Source organism: Drosophila erecta, unplaced genomic scaffold, assembly GCF_003286155.1.
Source record: "Drosophila erecta strain 14021-0224.00,06,07 unplaced genomic scaffold, DereRS2 tig00000000-arrow-pilon, whole genome shotgun sequence".
In the NCBI taxonomy this organism is placed as follows: Eukaryota; Metazoa; Arthropoda; class Insecta; order Diptera; family Drosophilidae; genus Drosophila; species Drosophila erecta.
In genome coordinates this window covers 8529684-8552951 of record NW_020825194.1, presented here as the reverse complement: position 1 = coordinate 8552951, position 23268 = coordinate 8529684, and the positions used below count along the sequence as shown (strand labels likewise).

The 23268-nt window shown below is 47.7% G+C and overlaps 1 protein-coding gene across 9 annotated transcripts in view; it reads right to left on the bottom strand.

Moving 5' to 3' along the window:
* LOC6555309 (methyl-CpG-binding domain protein 5) overlaps positions 1-23268 on the bottom strand; it is a 29665-nt gene that overhangs the window by 2121 nt on the left and 4276 nt on the right. For 4 of the 9 annotated variants that reach the window (XM_026975665.1, XM_026975662.1, XM_026975659.1 and 1 more), the window contains 6 exons: positions 18068-18191; positions 7110-7455; positions 1339-3743; positions 1181-1274; positions 763-1107; positions 116-515 (listed from right to left, as the gene is read on the bottom strand). In XM_026975665.1, the coding sequence (XP_026831466.1) occupies positions 116-515; positions 763-1107; positions 1181-1274; positions 1339-3743; positions 7110-7455; positions 18068-18191 (3714 nt within the window). The remainder of the gene's footprint in view (positions 1-115; positions 516-762; positions 1108-1180; positions 1275-1338; positions 3744-7109; positions 7456-18067; positions 18192-23268) is intronic. The other 5 variants (XM_026975676.1, XM_026975683.1, XM_026975678.1 and 2 more) reach the window with 3 other exon arrangements.

The window sequence follows — 23268 nt, the reverse complement described above, 5'->3', positions numbered from 1 at the left end:
GGAGTTCACCTAATGCCGAAGGTATCCTGAAATGCTGCCTGTTTTAAATATTAGCTTGAATAAACATTTCCCCCCCGATCTTTCCCAGAAATTCCCACCCTCAATCGATGCTCACTTTCTCGTATCCTTCTGGGCCTTGTGATGTGCTTCCAGACCCTCGGAGAGACTCTGCAATGAGTTGACCGGAATCAGTTCGGAGGTCGAACGCCCGCCGCCGCCGAACCACTGAACCCAGACGTGATCGAACTGCTGCGACGGCGTGCACACTCCGTCTGGCATCTTGACGATCTTTCCGGGCCAGGCGGGATGGCCCCGCGCCGGACCCCATATCAGCTCCCCAATGGCAAAGGATCGTGGTGGCAGCTGGAAACTTCTATCGGACGCCGTGGGCGCCGCACGCCCTGCCCCACGTTGCGGGCGGCGCGAACGTTTTGTGGGCGTCCTGATCGTCGTCTTCTCGACTGCTGGTTGAGCGGTTGGAACTGATGTATGCTGCTGCGTTGTGGTAGGCGACTCTACGAAAGGCACACACACACACTCATAGAAACTAGGACTACGAATTTGGTTACTCGGGGGCAATGGTGATCCCAGCACCCAGCGAAGTACAGACGGAGGGTACAGATTATAAACTAGACAAAGGTGCAGGTGCAGGTGCAGGTGCTGGAGGTGGTGCAGGCGATCATGCAGTAGCCAAATGGGTGGTGTTGTGTTGGTGGGTTAGCGTGTGGATGCAATTAGTGCTGGTCAGCGATGGGGCCTTACCCTGGTAGTCAAAGTTAACTACTTTGTGGCTATGAAGGAAGGTGTTTGGATGGCTGTTGGAGATGTTTGGAGATGTGTGAAGGTGCACGGCCTGCTGGCGGTGCACAAGCTGGCGTTGGCCAGCCATAGCAGTTGTGGTTAGTGGTGCCGACGATGACGATGTTATAGACGTGGATGCAGATGTGGAGTTTGTGTTAGATGTCGCCAGTCGCATACCTTGTCCCTGCATCAGGCTTATTCCGTTCTCCGCCGACGTCTGCGAGGTAATGTGAATGCGTCTGATCTTTGGCTCCGAGTGCTTGTAGATCCCACTGGGCTGGGTAAACACATTGTTCTTACAAATGCCTAGTTGTTAAAGAGTAAATGTTGTTATAAAGGGTTCAATGAAATGGGCTCTTATTGAAGTAGATGCACTTACTCCTCTCGCAGTCCGTTGAAGAGGGCGACTGCCGACTCTCAGTACTTTGGGGAGAGACAGCTGCATCCGGCTCCGAACTGGATACACATTGTACCTACGGAAGACAAAAGTGATTAGAAAAAGGAATCGAGAAGAAAACTCCATTTACAAAAACTCACCATATCGCTGCCACTGCTTCGATGGCTGGCAGGTCGCTCCGGACTTCGTGGACTACAGGTAGTTGTGTCCGGCGGACTGGCGGCCGTTCCCTGGCGACTCATCACCGCCTCTGTCATGTAGGTGGCCTGTGCTGGCTGCAAACTGATTTGCGTGGGCTGCGGGGCTGGCTGTTGTTGGATCTGTATAGTTGTTGTCGTGGGACTAGCCTGCACAAAGGAGGCACCTCCCTGCTGACCAGTTGGCATGACCAGACCCATGGGCGTGGAGTAGATCTGACCGATGGGACTCAACTGCCCATTGGCGCCCACTAAGTACTGTTGTCCCCCGGCGCTCGGAGAAATGAAAGACGGCTTGTTTTGTGGCGATGGCGTTCTCAGCATCACGGGACCCTGCGGCGTCATCAGGCTGGTTGCGGGCATATTCTGGATCTGTAGCAGAGTGGCATCTGGTCCCATCACCAACCCGGCTGGCATGAGAAGCTGCTGTCCAATGAGATTAACCTGTTGCAGGATTTGCCCATTCTGGAGCAGGAGCTGTTGTGCCTGCTGAGGCTGCGGAGGATTAGGTTTGTTAACGACGATTCCCTGAATGCCAGGACTCAATTGGAATTGCTGTTGGAATTGAGGAGCAGCAGCCGCTGCTGCAGCTGCCTGCTGGTGGAGCAGAGCTGGTGCCTGGCTTGGGATGCTGGGCGAGATCTGAGGCGAAATGATTTTGGCGGGCGATCCACTCGGCGGCGGTGTATGGCATACAGAGCTCTTGCGCTTCCGCGCTCTTCTCTTCGTGTCCGGCGAGCTGATGATAAGTGTTTGAGCCGGAGGCGGTTGTGGCATCGCCAGGATCTGTTCTGCCTGCTGTGGCGTCTGCGATGGCGGTTGCTGCTGGACAATGTAACCCCCATTGGGCAGGGTGTTGAGTAGCACCGTCTGCGTCTGATTTCCAGCTCCACCTGAAGTCGCTTGATTAATCTGGCCAGCCTGCGAGGTGATGATCTGGTGGTGCAGCAGCTTGGCTCCGCCGGAGTTCAAGATCACAGTGCTGCTGCTGCTGCTAGAGCTGGCCGCCGCCACCGGGGAGGGCTGACTGACGATATAGCCACCTCCCGGTTGGGGATGCAACTCCGCCGGCTGCTGTTGCTGGATGATGACACCTTGTCCGGGCTGTCCAGGACGATGATGCTGCGTTGTCTGCTTGCTGGGCGTCGGTATGACCAGTAGTTGTCCCGAAGAAGTCATTATCAATTGCCCACCACCACCAGCTCCATTCATGGCATTCGCCATGGATTGCAACTGCGCCACAGTGGGATTCGAGCTGGTTAACGTCGTGGCCACAGGCCGCCCTGTGATCGTACTCGTGCCTGCCGTGGAGGTCACTATGCTCCTGGTCATCGTGGCCATCGCAGCGCTGCTGCTGGCCACTGGCAAGCGCTGGCCGGGAATGATCTGAGCCTGCTGCTGACGCATAACACGTACATGGGCGGGCACGCTGACGGGCGCTTGAGCTGAAAGATTCGCCTGGAGATGCGGACGCATCTGCAGCAACTGCGGCTGCAGTGGGGCATGCGTTTGGGGTTTGGGTGAGGCTGAAGGCGTGCTCTTAGCCGAGTCAACCGAGTCCGTGGGCGACGACAGACTCTGTCGCGGACTCTCGTGACTGGTGGATATGGCTCCCACCTGCTCGGGTCGCTTCTCCAGCGTCTCGGCTGCGCTACTCGATACTGGAGACTCCTGGGGAGTTGGCACCAGTGTTACGCTAGTGACCTGTGGTTTTTGGGGGCGCGCGAAGGCGGCAGCTTCCGCTTGCAGTGTTCGTGCTCCACTTGATGGTTGGGGGTTGGTGGCAGGTGCTGGATCCGTTTCCCACTTCCCAAAGAGCGACAGACGACGGATCTTTTGGCGCTGCAGCTGCTGCAGATGCTGCTGTTGCTGAAGCTGTTGTTGCTGCTGCTGTTGCTGTTGCTGCTGCTGCTGTTGGTGCTGCTGCGAGCTGTGAACAATGGGTTCTTGGGGCAGAGCTCTCGCAGTGGAAGTGCCAGCCGCCGTTTTCGTTGCATCCAAACCGACTCCAAGACTGTTATGCAGCAGTGCTGTTTGCTGTTGCAGATAGCCAGCGGGATCGTCCTTGAAGTTGGGATGTTGCTGTTGCGGCTGCTGCTGTTGGATGACTGTGTTGGGTCCACCGGTAGCCATGGGCGGCGTGGATGGTGGCCCAAGAACGGAGGCTGACTGCTTTATCACATGGCCACCAGTTGGACGCTTGGGATGGCCGGCAACTGGAACTCCGCCTAATGCTAATGCTTGACTAGTTGGATGCTGAGGCGGGGGCGTTGGAGCTGGCGTAGGCGTGGTCGCCGTCCGATTTGAGGCAGGTAATTTGTTATTGCCGTACTTGTGGCAATCAGCGTCTGCAAATGGAGCAACAAATTGAAAAGGCAAAGTCAGTGAAAGGTCAAGACATCCTTGGTTTGTATATGCAAAGCGCGTCGTGCCCTTAAAGTGCCCGCAACGTGTCCACCCGCCCAAACGAAACACCACCCACACACAAAAGGTCCTCTAAACTGCGAGTTTGGTGGTGGGGCAAGCGGGGGGTCCAGTGGAATCCCCAAATCAGAACACACAAACGTGCGGCAAGTGCCTCAAACGAAAAATGGGTATAGGTGGAACATCATCAGTGGCTGCTTCTTTTTTTTTTTCCAAGCGTAAGCATATAATGGCAGACTTATAATTAAAAAGCGTTACCCAAAAAATTAAAAGGGATGCATCCCCTAAAAAATGAAAATATATATGTACGCACAATGAGAACAAAGCCGGCCACAGAGAATTTAAATTCATTTAGCGAGGGCAGAGATTCGCAAATACTTGCCACACCCACTCAGACCGCAGTCTGACCAACTTTTGCACCACCACCAAGGCGCCACCTTCTGGTGATATCCCCCCATGATCTGCGATGGCTCGCGAAATTTTCTAAATCGTGGAAAAGTTTTGCTTTGTGCGGGGTTTTTAATGCGACGCTGATTGGACTTTCCACCCGCCTGGAGGATTGCAAGTGTCTGCTCCAGTCCGAATGGTGGGGCGGTGGTGCAAATGGGCCGTGGGCGTGGCTGGTAGGCGGTACGCAGTGGACGCGGTCGGTTAAACTTTTGCCATCAAGTCCCTTTTGTTTCAATTAACCTTTTCATTTTAAAGTTTTTAACAATGTTTGCCAAATGTTTGCCCAACTGCTGAGCTGTGTCCCTTGTCCACCTCGCCCCCTGCCACGCCTACTTCATCTCCATCTCCACCGCCACGAATTCATGAATGAATGTGCGAGCTGCGAACAGCGAGAACCTTTTTCCCCCAAATTGGCAACAGTTTTGCAGTTGTTTTCCTTTTTCCTTGCACTCGGCGCGGCGGGCAAATATCTCAAATGGAAATCAAATTGCTTTGAATTGCTGGAAGAAAACCCCTTTCAAAAACTCCGACAGCCTGCGGCAGTTGCAGATATGAGGGACCAGGTCGGAATGCAGGAAAGTGCGGATGCTGAATTGGTGCGGTGTCAATAGAATAAAAGTTTTTGCAAGTGCTTCCCGGTTGATTGCAGAGGGAGTTCAATACAAATACGGCACGAATAATTCATACCCTAACACAGCTTGAGCAGAAAGTAACACATTCTTGGAAGTTAAAACTTGGAAGTCAAAACTCTTTCAACTCTTGAGTTGCCCTAAAATGACAAAAAAAACCACATTCTCACAAATATTAATCATAAATACCACAATTTGTTTCCAACAGATATACCCCGCGCAAAAATCCATTCATTCCTCGATGCAAAATTCTATTTTCAGTGGCAAAAGTTTTGTATATCTTGCTAATTGGCTTCCTGAGTCACTGAAATCAACGCTGAACTTTTGCAGTTTTCCCCATTTTGTGTCACCTTCAAGAAGCTGTGGCTATATATATATCCGTAACCCAAGCCAGTCGAAATCCCATTCCAAATGCGAGCTGTCCAAAACGCTCACGGCGTTCTCAAGTGTAAATGTTTCCCAGCAGTCGGGGTCTTTAATAAACATAACATTTATTTATCATGCTGCTCTGTCCGCCTTAAAGCGCCTGCAGCTGTTGGTCGGGAGAATCCAGTGGGTGGCGGGGTTGTTTGGGGAAAGCCAAGTGAATGGTGGGTGGGATGTGTCTTTGACTAACGCTCTGGTTTTTGTTTGGAGCGCGTTAACTTCCTTTGACTGGTCACACAAAAGGCAAAATCAAAACAATCCCAAGTTTCGGAGCGGTGGTGAATCTGGCAAGGAGGAGACAACAAACAGACGACAAACGGGTGGATAGCATCCGAAATGCACTTCCTGCCAATGCTCAAACAAACCCATCCCATCACATCCCTAGCCATCACCATTCCATACCATCCGCGTCCCAAAACCACCTATACACTGTGCTGTTTTAAGCTTGTTGAACTCGTAGCTTTCGCTGGGTTTGTTTGCTCGCTCGCTCGCCTTGCGATTTTATCCTTTTATTTCCTTGAACTCCCCAACCCAACCCAGTATCCTGGTGTATATCCATCTGTAGCTCTCACCCTCCCGCTGCAGTTCCCAGCCCACTGTGTGTGTGCAGTTTCACTTTATCATTGTCTAGGCATCGTTTTTCACTTGGCAGCAGCCACAGTCAACATCGAGCACCTTTTCCACTGCAACTGTTTGCACAACCACACACGTACGTAGTACATACGTACATATGTACATGTGTGCTAACAGGTGAGGTCAAATTACTAGCAGTGCCAAATTTGATTTCGATTAGTCACATTGCAGGTTTGTTATTGCTGAGATAGAAAGGAAACTGAATTAAGAAAGTAATGAAAAACCTTTTGAGGATATAGTATGAAACAAATCCTAATGACCATCTTAATATGTGCCAGCAAACTACTGTAAAAGGCTTACTTCTTAGCTTAACTGAACAACTTGGTTTGTATAAACCAGAAAAAATGCATGTTTTTACAAAATCTCAAATCCTTTAAGGACATTCAGCTGACCCCAACTGTGTGTGTGTGTGTGCACAAATGCGATGGGTGTGCCTGTGTGCTGGCCGCCTGTGTGTTTGTGTGCAGTTCCTGCTGTGCTCCATTTTGCTTTGCTTAGGATTTTCCTTGGCCCAGCCTGCACTTTTCGCACGTATCTACACTAGTTTTCCTTTTGCCCTGACCTCACCTCCGGCTATATCCTGCCCACCCTCCCCCCCTCTGCCCCTTCCCCAGCACTTGGGCATCCGTTCGTCGTCTTCGTCTTGCTCGTCGTTGTCGTCGTTTTTCTACACTTTCCCCCAGCCTTTCCTTCCACTTTTGCAGTTGCGCAAAAATGCAGCCATCACATTTTTCCATAGCATACTTTTGAGCGCAGCAAATGTTCACCCGCAGGGGCGCTTTGACAGCCAGGGTTGCCGTGGCGCCGATAAAACAGGAAGGCGTCCGTCACTCCCAGAACTTCCAAACGAATTGAATTGGCGAATTATTAAAAAGGCATTCGCTCTGTGTGGCCAACGAAGGCGTTTGACTCATTACGGAGCTAATTACTTGCAATGCTCATACGTAATCCAAGCGATTTAGTTGAGCTCTTTGATCTAGCTATTCAAGCTGTTATTATTACTATTTATTATCATAAATAATGACTCTGCTCGTGTGTGTAGTTATTCAATATTTACACAAGCCCAACTAAAGACATGCAATAATATGGCTTCGGCTTATCCCCGATTGTAAGGATATTGGCTATTGATCCCATGCTACAATTACCACTCACCTTTGTTGGCCATTTCATGTGTGGTGGTTGTTGCCGCCTGTTCTGGTGATGTCGCTGCTGTTGGTGTCGCCGTTGTCGCCGTCCTCGCCGTCGATGTCATCAGCGTGGAGAACACATCGCTGACAGCTGCTGGCCCAGATACGGATACGGCTACGGCTACAGATACATCTTTGACAGCCTGTTGTTGCTGCTGCTGTTGCTGCTGCTGTAGATGTTGCTGTTGCATTTGGGATGGCTGCTGTGGCAGCTGAAGCTGCTGAGATTCCAGAAATCGCCGCTGGTGCAGGCAAGGTGTTGGCATCGCCGTTGACGCCTCCGTTGGCAACTTGAGCGGCATGTTGGGCACCTGCAATTAGCATAAGGCAACAAAATTGGCATAATTAGTGTAAATGCTGTGCAACAATCAAATTAGGCGCCGCCACTCGTCGACAGAAACGTCGATAACGAAAGCCGCAGAACACCCATAAAACCCCTCAATCCACAAACCACCACAAACGTCCGCCACGCTGACTGTCAAATATGAAATCGAAAATTTAATCAGCGCGCTTGGAATGCCAAGCGGCGCGTGTAAAGGTCCACCCTAAACACACATTAGTGCAAATGCAATGTATACATATACTGTCAGCCGCACACATTCATTGGCGATGGGTGTGCGCTATTAATTTGCATGGGAAACGTGAGTGGCATTCGTTAAAAATTAGATAGGCGCCCAAGGCGCCGTTTGACGTTAACTTTTCCATACCCTTTAATTAGGCGGCACTGCTGAGATACTCTTCAAAGTTCCCTGGAAAAATCCAAACTTTTAAAAGCATGTGCCTAGAACCTCGATGTTCATTTGGTAATAATAACATCGTAAAGCTATTTGAATGCACTTCACATGGGTGACTTTAAATAGCAACACATGTCAAGTCAATTAAGGATGCTTTTTAATGAAAAACCTATTTTAATCACATTTCAACAGATTTTTCTGCTTGACAGCATAATCATTTAATCATCATGCCCATCATCTCGCAGCACGAAATCAAATTTCAGTCGCATTCGCATTATTCAAATGATTTCCACAAATTTCCATATCCCTTTCTGTGCAAATTGATGAGATGAGTGAAAACATTGGGTTGATTACTTAGGAATACGACGACCTTGGCCCAAGGCTTAGGCAGCCGTCCAATTAGCATTGTGTAAATGAATATCCAACGAAGCCCCGGCCGAGTACACATGTAATCCAATCAAATGCATCGCATTCATCATTATCGAGTTGAGCAGATCAAAAGACTGGCAAAAGTTGCCATGGCGACCGCATCGTGGTGGTGCCCACCTCCTTCCTTTTTAGCAGCAGGTGCGCATGGAATTTATGCAAATGAATCGCCGGCAAAGGTTTCGATTTGCAGGCCTCCCCCGCCGACAACGGACTCATCCTCCACTGCCGTCTCCACCGCCTCCATCGCCTTTATGAACCATGACGATGATGGCCATGTGGATGATGAAGCGGGCCAAAGAGGGGGCAACGGATTTTGTGATGATGATGGACGACCCTTTTGGGACCGTGCACTTTTTGCCATTTCAATCAGTGGATGGCAATTGCTTCATTGGCCAGCCAAGCGCTGGAAACGTGTCGCAACCATTTTGGGTCAGCAATTTGTACAAAACACTCGGAACGGACCTTTTAGGAACCAGCACTGACCGGGCCGCTTTAACTGAACATTCCGCAGGCCAAAGTTGGTTATTAAACATTAAAATGTTTCACTGCTCCGCCGGCTCATCTGCTCCCCGGCTTTTTATCGCACTGACCGACAGACCGAGGAAAAGGAGCAATTGGAGAAGGCAATAAAGTGGCCCAAGTAACCTGACGACGATGGCAACGGAATGGCATGGCATGGCTTGGTATGCTATGGTATGGTATGTATTCTGTAAGTTCAAGTGCTGAAATTAAACGAATCATTGGCAAATAAGCGAGGGATAATGAAACGTGAAACTGGAGGCCATCTCTGGGGGTAATTGCTTGATTGCTGTGGAGGATTTAGTGCCCTAAAGTTTCCTTTAAAGTTAGCTCACACGTAGTGTAAGTAAAAACGAAACTTGATCAATTCAATAAGCTAAATCAATTTATTCATGCTATAAGCACGAGCCAACTTTATTAAGTGACCACGCCCTAGCAAGCTGAAATAAATCCATTAGAGGACATCAAACCCATTCCAAAATCCCCTGGAATGTCTGGGCTTTTGCTGCTGCTGCTGCTGCTGCTGCTGTTGCTGCTGCTTTATGCCACAAAGGCAACTTCAAGTGCTGTTTTGTTGCAGCTTTGCTTGCCACTTAGTCAAAAGGCAGTCGGCGCCCGCCTTGCCGCAGAAAGCAAACATAATTTCAACTTTTGAAATGCAATAAAACCGCAGCTCATCCCCCTGACAACCCCAGCTCATCCGCTCTTCCACTCTTGGCATAGAGAAAGCAGGCAAACAAACAAACAAACAAATGGATGTAGAACATTTTGCAATTGCCAACTGGGTCGTCGTCATCGTCTGCCACCAGGATGGCCACCAATCCAGTGAAATCTGCCCCTACTATCCTTAATTCGTGTCTGTCTGCCAGGCAAATTATGTACATATAATAAAATGGTAAAAACAAAAATTACGAAAATGCAACTGCAATCAAACGTTGCCTGGCAACCGTGGGATCCCCACCTCGATTATATTTTGTTGCTCCCGACGCAGGAAATTCAATGCGAGTTGCAAACATAATATCCCAATTTAATTGGCATTTAATGGAAAAATAATTAAGCAATAGCTGTGCTGATGCTACAGCTTCTGCTGTCGACAGCCGCGGCAACAACAGCGAATGCAACATTGCAACAGAAATATGATAAACGACTGTTGATTACTCGTTACATGCAATTAATCAATATATTTTTTATATAAGTGTATAGATAAGGAAACTACCTTTTCTCAGTGGTGTTCAGATCAGAACTAATTGCTTATAATATCTAATTAGAAACAAGTCGAAAGATAATAAAATAGTTAGTGGTGGCTTGAGTGTAAACTATACTAGATGAAAGCAATTCAATTTAGTTGGTAAATAACTTGTCTGTTTTATTTTGCTCATAAAGTGTCTGAAGATTATACGGTTAGATAATAACTTGTATGTTTGAGTACTTATTAGTATGAATAATGCAGTAGGCAGTTCGTAGTGTTGCCTTATTTGCGTTTAAAAATGACAACGAAAATAGTTTTTCCAGTATGCCGAAAGTAATTTATCATGCCTAATAAAAGATCATCCCATTTAAGGTCCTGAATAACTGATGTCACCAAACATTTATCTCCATCTCTTGACCTGTCACTCGAAAATGTCCTCGAAAAGCCCTAATTCATTTTGGCCATCATTACGTCGCCCTTTTCTTGGCAACCGTGCCACAAACCGAGCATATCCCATTGGCCCAGCATAATGGCCACCAAAATGGTTATTAGCAGGAGCAGCACCAAATCCAGCCAAGCGTTGAGGCGACGCGTTGACACTCCACTCCGCTTCACTCCATCCAATCCAATCCAATCCACTCCACTCCACTCCGCTTCACTCCACCAATTCACAAAGCGTGCGGCTAATGAATACAGGGCATTACATACATGAGCGGAGCCATACGGATACATAATTGAAAGTACGTATGCGCCGCACACACAGATATACAAGTATACATATATATGTATATATTTGCATTATTTACACAAACCGAAAAGTGTCCAATCCATGCAGGGAAACATGCATTTTACATTTTTGACGTATTAACTGGGCTTATTCCGCGCTGAGATGGAATACAGGGGGCGTGTGTGCGACACGCAACAAAATGCCAAACGAAAATGCCAGCGAAATACCAACAAACATTGCACTTTTGCATGCATAATTGTGAAAATTAAAACGAACCGTGTGTGTGCCAGACAGCCAAAGCGATTTGGGGCGGTTCCAGGCGGCAGGTGGTTACCACAGCCCTGCAAGGGGGTGGTGGTTTTAGCCCGGTGGGGGTTGTGTCCAGCAAGAGCCGGCTTGGCCAATATGCAAACGAGCTGGGCGAGACTTATGCTGGTGGCGGCCAAGTAGGAGACGCCGGAGCAGGAGGATCAGGAGCAGGAGGAGGAGGCGAAGGGCAAGGTGCAGGTGCGAAGCATGCACAGGTGCAACGTCGGTGTTGGTTTTCATTAACGTCATAATGACTGTCGAGCGGCAGCCGGCCGACAGCTTTAATCCTTTGTGTGGGGGTGGCACTGTCTCGGTTCTTGTCCGATACCATGCTTTGCCAGCTCTCGGGAATCCCAGCTCGGACATGGACATGGCCACGGACCTCCTTCGGGCAATTGTGCGCACTCACAACAGGAACTTGCAACGCTGCCGGATATGAGTAATCGCTCAGTCACGTCGCCTGTGCCCAGCGCCAGTGCAAAACTCCTGCTGCAGGAGCACTGCAGCAAGATTTTCCTGTCAGCCCGAAGCCCCGTCTCCATCCCAACCCAACACATTTCATCCAATCCCATCCCCGCAGGACAACTACAACCGTGGGCAGTGCATGACGTAACCCACAACGGAAATCGCTCAACGGTCGCCGGGCGCGCGTGCAATTCTCTGGTTAATGCTCGATTCTCTGGTTAGTTTCTGGGAATGGGAGTGGGCTGGTGCCTCTACCCTGGGAAAACGGACGAACGGGCAGAGGGCAGCCGGACGGCCAGCAGGATGCACATTTAAACTAAATTGAAAAGCAGAAACCCTGGCAGTGCGCAGAAAATGTATAAATTTCACTGCATCACGTTGGCAGGACCTGTTTAAAGCGGAAATTAAATCAAATCGAGGCGACACGACACTTAAGTGCGCACGAAACACTAAATTTAAACAGTATATAAATACAAGTTCCCTTAAAATGAATACTTAGAGGATTTCTGGCACTTTTTAGACGCCAGAAAGTAGTCTTTTCTGGCTAACAAGTACGAAACATGTCTTAAATGTAGAAAGAGGACTATAAGTGTAGTGCTCAAAACAATTTAAGAAGGAATCAATTATGTATGTATATGCCCCATAGAATTTCAATAAAGGGCTCAATCTGCTGTGGAAGCCCGCAAACTGATATCGATCTATGCGGAATCTTTTTTCGGGCCAGTTAAAGGATTAAACTGGCAACTCAATTTACGCCGCTCGTGAGATGGACGACAACTTTGCCCAGCCCAGCGTGCCACGTTCAATTGCTGTGGTCCAAAAACTTTTTGCCAGTCAACCTGGCCGGCCACCTGGATGTATCTGCACCTCAGTGCGCTCCTGCTCGGTGAACCACTCTTCGGCGGTTCAGTGAAGCAAAGCTCTCGACCTGTCTGCCTGCCATCGCCGGCTGGGTCCTGTTGCAGCCGGGAAGCTGTCCTGGCAATGCCACGCTGTCTGCTCACGGCGCGTACAACATTTAATTTGGACTAATGAAGTTTCTATAAAAACGGGCCAAGCGGGCCGAGTGACCTGGCTAAGGAGAGCAGCAGAAGGGAACGAGTGGAATTCAATTTTTGCCACCAAAACGGCTAAAATGCCCAGACAGACGGCCAGCAGTGGGATGAGGCAAAAGTCGAAGTCGCCGTCGCCGTTGCCGTTGCCGTTGCCATCAAGACAAGTCAAGTCAAGTCTGCCTGCTCACATTCAAGTGACGTGCAAATTACCCCCGAAAACGAAAAAACAACAGAGCGAAATGTGGATGAAGATGCGGCTCGAATCGGTGGAAACAACACCATCCCATCCTACCTGCCACCTGCCGCCTAATTGTTTTAGTTGTTGCTCCATGAATATGCTAAGTTGTCTGCTACAGTTTGCCCTCGCACACTATCCGGCGCATCCGTATCCGTGGCCTCGCTCCGCAAATGTTTATAAATGCAAATTGGCCGAAAAGTGCAGCGGCAGTTGTCGAGAATCAAGTGGAGGAGCAGGCGGAGCAGGAGGATCACGAGGAGGTGGATTGCTCCGACTGACGGACGTGCTTGGTTGCACTTCTCGTGTGCGTCAGAATCAGGCGAGAACTGTGAACGTTCCTCCCATTGGAGGGGTCTGCGTTTTGAGGAGGAACATGCCCCGGCTTCGGGGATAGCCCTGAATGAATGAGTGACACCCAAACAATGCGCCGCCATCGCCGTCGTCCGCGGCTCACTTTCGATTTCTGGCCCTGACATCGCGCCACGGCATACAGTACCCTATAGCACATACAGTACCATATAGCGCATATAGCACATATCGTGTATATATACTGTACAGCCCGGAGCTGCCGCGGATTGCTGATGATTGGCAGCAGGCAACCTTCACGCACATTCAGTTCAAGTCAGCTGGGCGTAATCGAGTCAGAAGTCGTGCTCGGGCGGGTATGTGAACATTTAAGGGATTGCAACACATTGTAATCTATGGAATAATTAAAATGCAGCTTAGACTGCGACCCATTAAACTAACTTGCGATATCAGTGGCAAGTTTGTTAGTTGGTGCAAACTAGACATACAAAGTTGGATTTTTTACGTTTTAATTACCAATTAAGCGTGTCAATGATTTAAGCAGTGATGAATAGCTCGCTATTGATTTCCAGTTACTAAAATATGCTTTTTGCCTTTCACTACAAAAGCGTGTGTTGACTTAAGCGAGGCAGCCGCGAAAAAGGTCAATCAACATTTTTAAAGTGACCCCTGAATGGAATATTTTGTGCATGCGCCTCTGACATTCTGAATGCGTGTGTTTGTGTATCGTAAACATCAACAGCCGCAGCAGCAACGACAACAATTAATATTGCCTTTATTTTTATTGTAAGCTGTAAATTTAAACAACAATATAAAGCAACAACGTTGCTGCTGACATCGTTCGGCGCTGACCTTCTCAAGTTTGTTTGTTTGCCTTGTTGGCGCTGCTTTTCAGCCTCAGCCTCAGCTTTTGATTTGCTTTTGCTTTTGCTTTTAGCTTGTGCTTGTGCTTTATGCTTTTGCTTTTCGCCTTTTGCTGCATGCGAGCGAATGGAATACGAACTGGGTCCAACGTTTTATTTGTTTGCCCAACTTGCCTGTGGGACCTGCCCTTGTGTCCCCTTGCTCGAAAATTTGCTGCGTGCAATGCACTCGAAATGGAAATACATTGGGGACGCCTTGTGGAAAATCAATTTCAATTGTCTCGCACTTATCGACAAAAAATTGAAAAATGGCCAAACGAACCGGGTCGAACGCTTTTGCTTTGTTTTCGGTTTTTCATTTGCACTTAGCAATTGAAAATTTCAATTGTAAATAATTGTTTAATTATCGACAATTGCAGCTGACTGGCAGAGAACCGCTCAGTCGACGGACAACAAAGCCTGCGTCATACTAAAGCAGACCTCGCCCCACTCCCCCTGGATTTTCCCGCCCACCGACACCCATTAAGAGGCCATAAACCGAAATCTGAGTCATGGACTGTGCGGTTGTGAAGAAATATGTGCATGGTTTTGTATATGGCATAATTAAAGATCCGCAGCCGAATACCAAATGCGTTGTAATTACCATGTATTTCACTCGATGCGTATGTCTAATTAACCACACGGCGTATACGCAATCCATATTACGTACACGCCGCGTTGGTGTCTACAAGCCCATTATGTACATAAATTATACATCAATCAGTGTGGCGTATGGCAGGCCTAATCGGATTGCATTTGCTACCCTCGAAAGCATTTCTTTTCCTCCTCATGCTCGGGCCATTAGATGCTATCGGATGTCTGGAATTTGGCTAACTATTTACTATACAGACGTGAAAATGCACTGAGAAAATATATCTGACCAAAGCTAGTGAGCAAAAAGGTTTAATAAAACCATTTTGGTTTGAAAGCACATCTTTTTTGGTTAATTCGATCATAATCTGGTGCTGGTCATATTATTTTCCAGTGTGTCTTGGGCAATCTTAGTCGAGGCACTCAAAACTAGTTATGTCTGCAACTGCAATTGTCTGCCGGCCGACAGCTTCTCTGCTCCACTTGGCATTATTTTTCAGCTCCAACTTTCCAATCGGAGCCACTAAAACACTCACAGTTTGTCGGTTGCCCCGTCCGGCCGCTGTGTGCCCCTCCAATATCCACCTCGAAATCATGAATATACCAAGACGACATCATAATTTGCAGGCCAGGCCCAACCTCGAGCGCATGACAAGTTGCGCCTGCCAGGCGATGTGATGGCCATGTTCAATTCAACTCCAATGACTGACAGCCGCTTTGTCTAGCTCTGGCCAAGACTTTCACCGAGCGCCAAAATGGAAAGGGGGGCCAACAAAAAGCCATGAAATGAAAAGAAATCCCTAACCTACCACACCTCAAAGCTCACAGCACACAGCTCACGGCACACATCTCACATCGGGAAAGAAAGGCAGTTAAGGCGACAGCATAAAATGGTCGTAATCAAAACAAATCAGCGAACGTAGTCTTCATCATGCTGGGCCATCAATCATGGCCCAAAATGAAATGCGATGGCTGAGTTGAATGCGCCAAACGCGTCGCAGACAAGACACACAAATGAAGAAATCCAAAACAGTTACCTCTAGATATATACCGCCATATATGTACGAATATCCCCAAGCCCAAAAGTTATGGCCAACACACACTCTCACACGCATATACACACACAGAGCCATCGACTTGTGGTCAGAAAATGTGGGAATGGCCAAGAGAAAGGGACGGCAGCAGCCGGAGGGAAAGAGCAAAAGAGTGGGGACTATCGGTGGCACAATGAAGTGTTTAGTAAACAAATTGCGGTTGCCTTTTGATAATACGCAGCTCAGCTTAGCACTCAAATGGAAGCTGTGAGGAGCTCTTTGTGGTGGGAGTTCAACGATGCACAGCCAAGTGGGCGTGGCACCGGCGTGGGGGTGGGGGGTGTACATGGAGCGGAGTGGGTGGGTGGGTGGCTGGGATGAGCCAAGTTATAAGTGCATTGCACCGAAATATCGATTGACGGAGCAGCTGGAGCAGCAGCAGCACCAACAAAAGACGACAATCAACGCTGGCGGGTTCAGACATTCAACCTAAAATGCGTGTGGAGTGCACTGAGATTAAATTGAACAATCGAAATGTTTAATGATTGTTAATGCTATTCATACGGAAATTAGTAAAAAGTGGAGCAAGCTTTTCTAAACTTAGTTAAAAATAATTCAAAAATGAAAGAACAACATGAGTAACAAACAGCCATTTTGCTCACATCAATTCAATGATAATTAATCACCCCGAAATGTTTGTCGTATAAATATTAGGCCTTTTTCACATTCTCGTCTGAGGTGGAACCAGATTTATAAATAGCGTTCTGCGCACCTATAATTTATGGGTCACTAAAAGCTTTTTTGGGACCCATAATCATAAATTTACAAGCAAACAAAGAAAAAAGCTTTTAAAACGAATGACATTCCATAGTTGGCCTATAATCAAATACTCCATACTGTTCCAAACTAAGCCAGCTCATTTAGTAAAGTTGGAACTAATTATTTCATTTCATGATCACCAGTTTATATATATATCACGCTAGCTGGCTGAAATTAAATCCATTGTGATGAATTCCTTAAAGTCAGGTCACATTTTCCCACCGTGCAGTGCTCAAAAGTTTGTTGGAGCATATTAAAAGGACATTGAATGTGCGCGGGTGGTATGCTGGATAGCCAAAGCTGGAGGAGAAGGGGCTCCAGTTCGGTCGGTCGGTCGGTTGGGTTGGGTTGGTTGGTTGGTCGGCTGGTGGGGCGTTGGCGTTGGCGCTTGACGGCATCAACGTCACGCAAAAAACCAAAGGGAAACCATAAACTCAAATTAATGACCCCAGCAGGGGGAGGCGGGAGCCCTGCGAATATCAGGAGGGGATGGGGGCGAGTCGGAGACAACGGACAAATGCTGAAAGGCGAGACAGAAGCCAATAAGACCAGCAAGAACAACATTGCCGCAGCGCACCAAATATAATAATAATAACAACAACAACGGCAACGGCAACAGCAGCACCAAGACCAAGACGAAATAAAAAAGGCCAAAAGAAGTTGAGTTCTGGGCGTGATTTACCGTTAACAGTTTTTTGTTACTGTTGAAAATTAATCTCATTGCAGGCGATTTCACTGCGATTTTCAATGCACCGCCACGGCAAGCGGCCGAAAAGCGTATAGATGGTAGATATATAGATATATACAAATTGGAGCTGCTCCAGAGCAAAAGCGGCAGATGGTCATGGAGAATCGGTTGCTTCAGTTGGCTCACTTGGCTCCGTGATTATGCAGTCGACGTCGCTGCCATCGCTTCCATCGCTGCCATCCTCGTCGCCGTCGCCGTCGTCGTCACAGTCGATTTGTTGTCAAACTGGTTTTACAAATATTTTGCGTTAATCTGGAAGCCCCAGCGCAGCGATGAGGAGGTTAGGCCATATAAGAAGGGGGCGCAGCAGCACCACCGCCACCAGTTACATTGCAGTCGAGTAAAGCTCAGTGAAAGTCGACAGTCAGTCGTCGTTCCCGCGCCGAAAACCCACCAATCTGCCCCTCCATTCCCAGCCAGCCAGCCAGCTAGCAGCACATTCAATTAGATTTAGTATAGGCTAGTATACATAGCTACATGGCGTTGGCTTCCCCCGTTCGTTGGATCAGCGCTCATTCATGGCGCGGTATTTACAGCCAATTATGAGACAAACAAGTCCAGCTCGCCGTTTGGCCGATGTCAGCGTGACGCGAAGCAGAAACCCAGAAGACTCAGAACCAATATATGGCCCATGATTGCTAATTATGAGCACGAAAAGGATACAGATTCAATGGAGTTAAAGAAATGGCATTTCTAAAGAGGTTGTAGCTTTAAAGTCCAACTTTAAAGTCTGCTATCTCAAAATGTATCTTCAATGGATCTTGTTCGAAGGGCACTACCTATTTTCTGCCTACTTGGGCCTTATGGTTATTAGCCAGCACGATTACCACCTACTTCAGTTTGCCGCACTTGACTTACCTGGGCATTAAAGTCGAATAGGAATTCCGGGCGCAGCGGACACGGCAGGCCGCACTTGCAGGTACCCTGTGTGAGCAGATAGTCCTTGATCTGGAACTGCGTGCGCAGCGTTTTGCCCGAGGGGCTGGAAAAAGATAGAAAAGAAAGGGGTTAAAGAGATAAATGCATTAGTGGATGGGCGTGATTAATTAAGTGACGGCAGTCATGCCGTTATTCACCAGCTAAACGCACAATTTGTTTTATGGAAATTATGCAATTAGCGAAGGCCAGTGCTTTTGAGCAGCCAGACACCCAACACCCACTCACTGCGAACTTGGTCGACTATCCCAATATCCCGGGGGCAATTAGCCGCAGTTAAGTGACTGACTACAGAGGCCAATGGATAATGGATAATGGAAAATGGATAATGAATAATGGTCGAGTGCTTGATTAACAGCTCGTTGCCAAAGCGGTCATTAGCATGACAATGTAAAGTGATTTGCGCATAAATTAGTTTCGATCGTAAGCGATCGTACTATATGTGGCGAAAACCTGTTTATATAGTTATTTGCGTTATAAAGCAATTTGCGACCCTCTGCAGGGTAACTGCGTACTGATACAGTTGACATTCCTGAAGGGTTTCCGATTCAGGTTCAGAATATGCGACTGGAATCTCGGGGTGATTGCTGTCTTGAGAAAATGCGCAACAGAAACTCCACATCTGCGAGATCGAACAAAGGCGATCTCATACATATGCACATATTTAGCGAGCGAAAAAACGCGCCTATGCGCCATAAAATTATGAGAAGGCAAAAAATTGATTTAAATTTCGGTCATTTAATGCCTAAAAAGAGGAAAGAATGAGACGCGGTGAATCCAGTTTTAATAATGCCAAGCCCCTTTTGCGGATTGCGATTGCTATGGGCGGTTTTCCCTTCGCAACACAAGTTAACCCTTTCAAAAAACCCGCTCACCGTCGCCCCCTCCCACCAATCAGGCCACGCATGACCGCAAATCTGCCGACATAAATGTGCTGTCGCATGAGCTGGGGGTTACTTCGATTTAAGTGTGTGTATAAAAACAGCACACACTCGTACATAACTCGTACCGTACGCAAAATAAAGAACGCAAAATCCGGAGGGGGAAGGAAACGTAGCTGCTTATTAATTGTAAAGTGTGAGCACGTTGAAGGAATCAAGGGCGCTCATGATGACGCCGTCCAAGGAAAGCGGTAGCTGGAACTGAATCTGAATCTGATTCAGAATCTGAATCTGAGGCACTCGAACTCGGAGGACTGATGCCAGGGCTCAAGTTCGCCGCAGCTCCGCACTTCCTCTGACCCTGAAGTACTGTGCAGGTCAACACGGAGAGAAATATATTGACAATAAGGACGTACTATGATCAAATCTAGCACGGATATATGTATGAAAAGGGTTCTCCAAAACAAATTAAAGTGATGAAAAGATTTGACAATCTCACTATGCTCACAACACTAAATACATCATATATAAGAGAACATTTTTCTCAGCGTGTTGCTGTTCCAAGCCGTATGGGAAATCTGAATAATGCATGAAGTGTGAAAGCGGCAAGGGCATTAAATGAAACGACGACGACAGCAACAGGAGCTGTGAGCTGTTAGCTCCGAGTTCGGAGTGCGGAGTACGGAGTTCGGGGAGCTGGGAGATGGTAGCTGGAGGAGCAGAACAGCAGGGACAACAATATAATTGAGCGACAGCAACATACAACAGCAACAGCATCGAGAATCGTGTTACGGGTTAAACGAGTATGCGAATTGTCAATTGAGTAGCCCTTTTAGCTGGCCAAACAGGAGATGCCTCCGCATCTCATCCCATCTCATCGCATTTCAACCAAGTCCCAGTTCCCAGTTCCCAGTTGCAAGTCGCAGCGTCATCAGCATCATCATCAATGGAGAAAAGCAAAAAAAAAAAATGGGAAAAGGAAAAGGAAACTGGTTCTGGTTTGTTTTATTAATTATTTTTAACTACTTACGAGGGCCAGAGCTTTATGAGCAACTGAGCCACGTTCGAGATTGGAAAAATCGATGGCAAGTCGATTGCCAGACATCACGAAGGACACTGGGAACGAGACAGGGATAGGGAATCATCAACGCCAAAAGCTTATGGCTCAATTTGTATGCAGCTGGCGTGGCAAGGAGCTTAAGAGCCCACCGCTTGCCACTTACAATCGCCTTTGAGGCAGTTGTGGCAGCAGGGCAGGCACGCAGCAGGAATCGTGCACGCGGAGAAATTAATACGATTCAGAGCAGAGGGCAGTTAAAAACAGATAGTTGCAGCACACATGATTACAATCCCATTAAGCCCAATTAATGCCGTCAGCATTGTGGGAAGTGGCATTGTTTTAGTGAACTCAAAACGAAGGGAAATTCAGTAACTCAGTACTATGTACTCCACTTTAAACATGATATTATCATAAGTTAACATAATATCTACCTCCATAATATCTACCCAAAAGCGTTATTTCAGCTTAAAAGTGCCATTATTTTAAACCTTATTTTATAGATTCAACAAATCGATTTTCTCAATGCAGCTATCATTAGCGTACACTTGAAATCGATTTGAAAGGCCGCGAGTAATAAAGTTCCGATTTTATTCTCTCTGTGACAGACGACGAAGAAGTCGGCGACTCATTAAATTTGTTTTTTACCTCGTACTGGTTTTTGTGTGGTATTTGCACAAAATGCGCTAATAACGTGAGTGGTGCAGCAGGAGCTCCCCGCCCCCACCCTGCCAACAATTTGCGCCAGTTTAGGGTGGATTTGCCGCGTTGTGGCCACATGAAAGGCGTTCGGCTAACGAGTTAAAATAATTTAATAAATTATACACACAAAACGCCAAGTGCCAAAGAGTTTGCTGTCGAGTGGCCATCGCCCATCAGCCATCCATCCGCTGGAAACCATGAAGCCATCAGCCATCGTCTTTTAAACCTCATAGCTCTGTGTGTGAGAAAAGGTGAAAAAGCTTTACGCCCCTGTGACCTTGAGTGCACCCTCGAGCCCAGAAAAAAAGAGTTGAGAGTGCAGACAGCTGAGACTGCAAATGGGATTGGGATTGGGCGTTGGACTGGGTGTTGGCCTCCAGCAGAGACTGAGCCTATTACTAAATTAATAATCCCAAACAGCGCAAACAACACCAACACTAACAGCAACGTGGCCCAAAGGCTGTGGGCCAGCTACGCCGTGGCGCATGAAACTGTAAAAAATTATCGCACAAAGCCAGCCAGACGGAGTCCAATGCCCGAGGAGGGAACTCCGCAGTCGAGGGACTGATGGACGGACAGGCAGGGCCGGGCAGGGCAGGACTTTATCCGCTGTCCTTGTGCCTTCATGTCCTTGACAACGCGCAAAGAAAGCGAGCAGCGAACATCCAACAGCCCACAGCCCACGAAACAAAGTGAATCATGCCCACGCAGAAAAAATATCATCCCAAAGGTCCCTTATATATATACATATATATATATTACAGCACTTTATAGCAAGGCAACTTATTTGATATGCTTTATTAAACGTTTAAAATCAATTCACTAAAGACTTCATAAATTAAGTTGTCAACTGTAAGATGAATTCGTTTAAATTACGAAAGATGCCATAATGTTATACATTACTTATAAATAAACTGTTATCCAGCCAAATTATATCCTCCGTTTAATGCGAAACTTTGCCCCGCCATTAGTGACCAACTCCCATGAGTCAAAAGTGGCTGTTGAAGCGAAACTTTCCGGGGTTTTCCCACGATATCACCAACGACAAATTCGCATGGTGGGCGTTGACCAAAGTCAACAAGTCGGAGAGGACAGAGCTAAGCTGGCGGATTCGCAACAAATGCCTAAATGTGAGTAAAATAAACACATTTCAAAGGTCTGTCCGTCTCGTTATCTGTCTGCCACTCTGGCTGAATGACTGCCTGGCTGCCTTTCTGCCTGACTCTGGCTAACTGACAATGGAGCGGAGCGCGCAGTTGGCCTGGCCTAGACAAACAGTGAGGAGGGACCAACTGCTGATGCAACCTACGCGGCCGCTGAAAGGTTCAGCCCGAGGCAGGGGGGAATGAAGAGCAGGCCTCGTGGCGGCAGGGTGCACATACACACCGATGTATGTACATGGATAGGGACAGGAAAATTGAAAACTGCTTGAATCGCGCTGGCCAAAAACTATTCCGCATTCTTTGGCAGTTATTCAGGCTGGCGGGGCGCTTCGAACTGTTTTCCCTTGCCTCTTTTCCATTCGATTCGATTCGATCGCTGGCTGGATCTCCAGCTGCCGTTTTGGATTTATGATTTATGCGCCCGTTGCCGCACAGTGGGCGTCCTGCCTTCCACTTCAACTTGAATTGGGACTGCGAATGCGACTGCGACTGCGACTACGACATCGTTTGAATCTGACCCGGTCACAGTCTTAAATTTGCACTCCGCCGATGTCACGTTGCGCCAAAAGCCATTTAGCACTTGTGCAAACAACAAGAGCAGCAGATTTAAAGGCTTGCGCAACAATTATTGATTTGGTACACAATTTGTGCAACATTCTTTCCGAGAAACAGCCAAAACGAAGGCCGCCAGCAAACTACTCGCGCCACAGACGGAAGCTAAACAAAAAGAGGTATTCATGGAGCCAGCGGTGCTGGTTTCGCCAACTGGGAGTTTAGAAATATATAGGAAATGGTATATTTATCATTATAATTCGAGCCTTTCAGAGTGAATTTGCCTTTGTTTGATTAGTTTATATGTACTGCCAAATGTGTGTGACCGGTTTACTACAATAAAAGGAGTAAGTACTCTAGCTTCACCCCTTTTTTTGCAGCTACTTACGGAGCACATATTTTTTGCTAGCTTCAGCAAGTTTTGTCACCCGAAATTCAGAAAACACCGCTGGCAAAGCGACGGTTTAACTGGCTTAGGGAAACACGAAAAAGAATGCTCAACTCGAAAATTTGCAAAGGGGGCCATGGCGACCATCCATCCATCCGCTTGGGCAAACAGCAAATAGCAACCAGCAACACGCAACGTGGAAATGAGCAGCAGCTGCTGCTCCTGCTGTAGTTGGTGTAGTTGCTTCTGCTGGTGGTGGACAATGACAGCGCTTGACACACGATGTCGTGTCGTCGCCGGGCACAAGTAAATACCAGCGGGCAAAGGACGATGGCGAGGACGTGAACGTGGCAGCCAGCGGTGCCCTCAAAGCGTGTCCT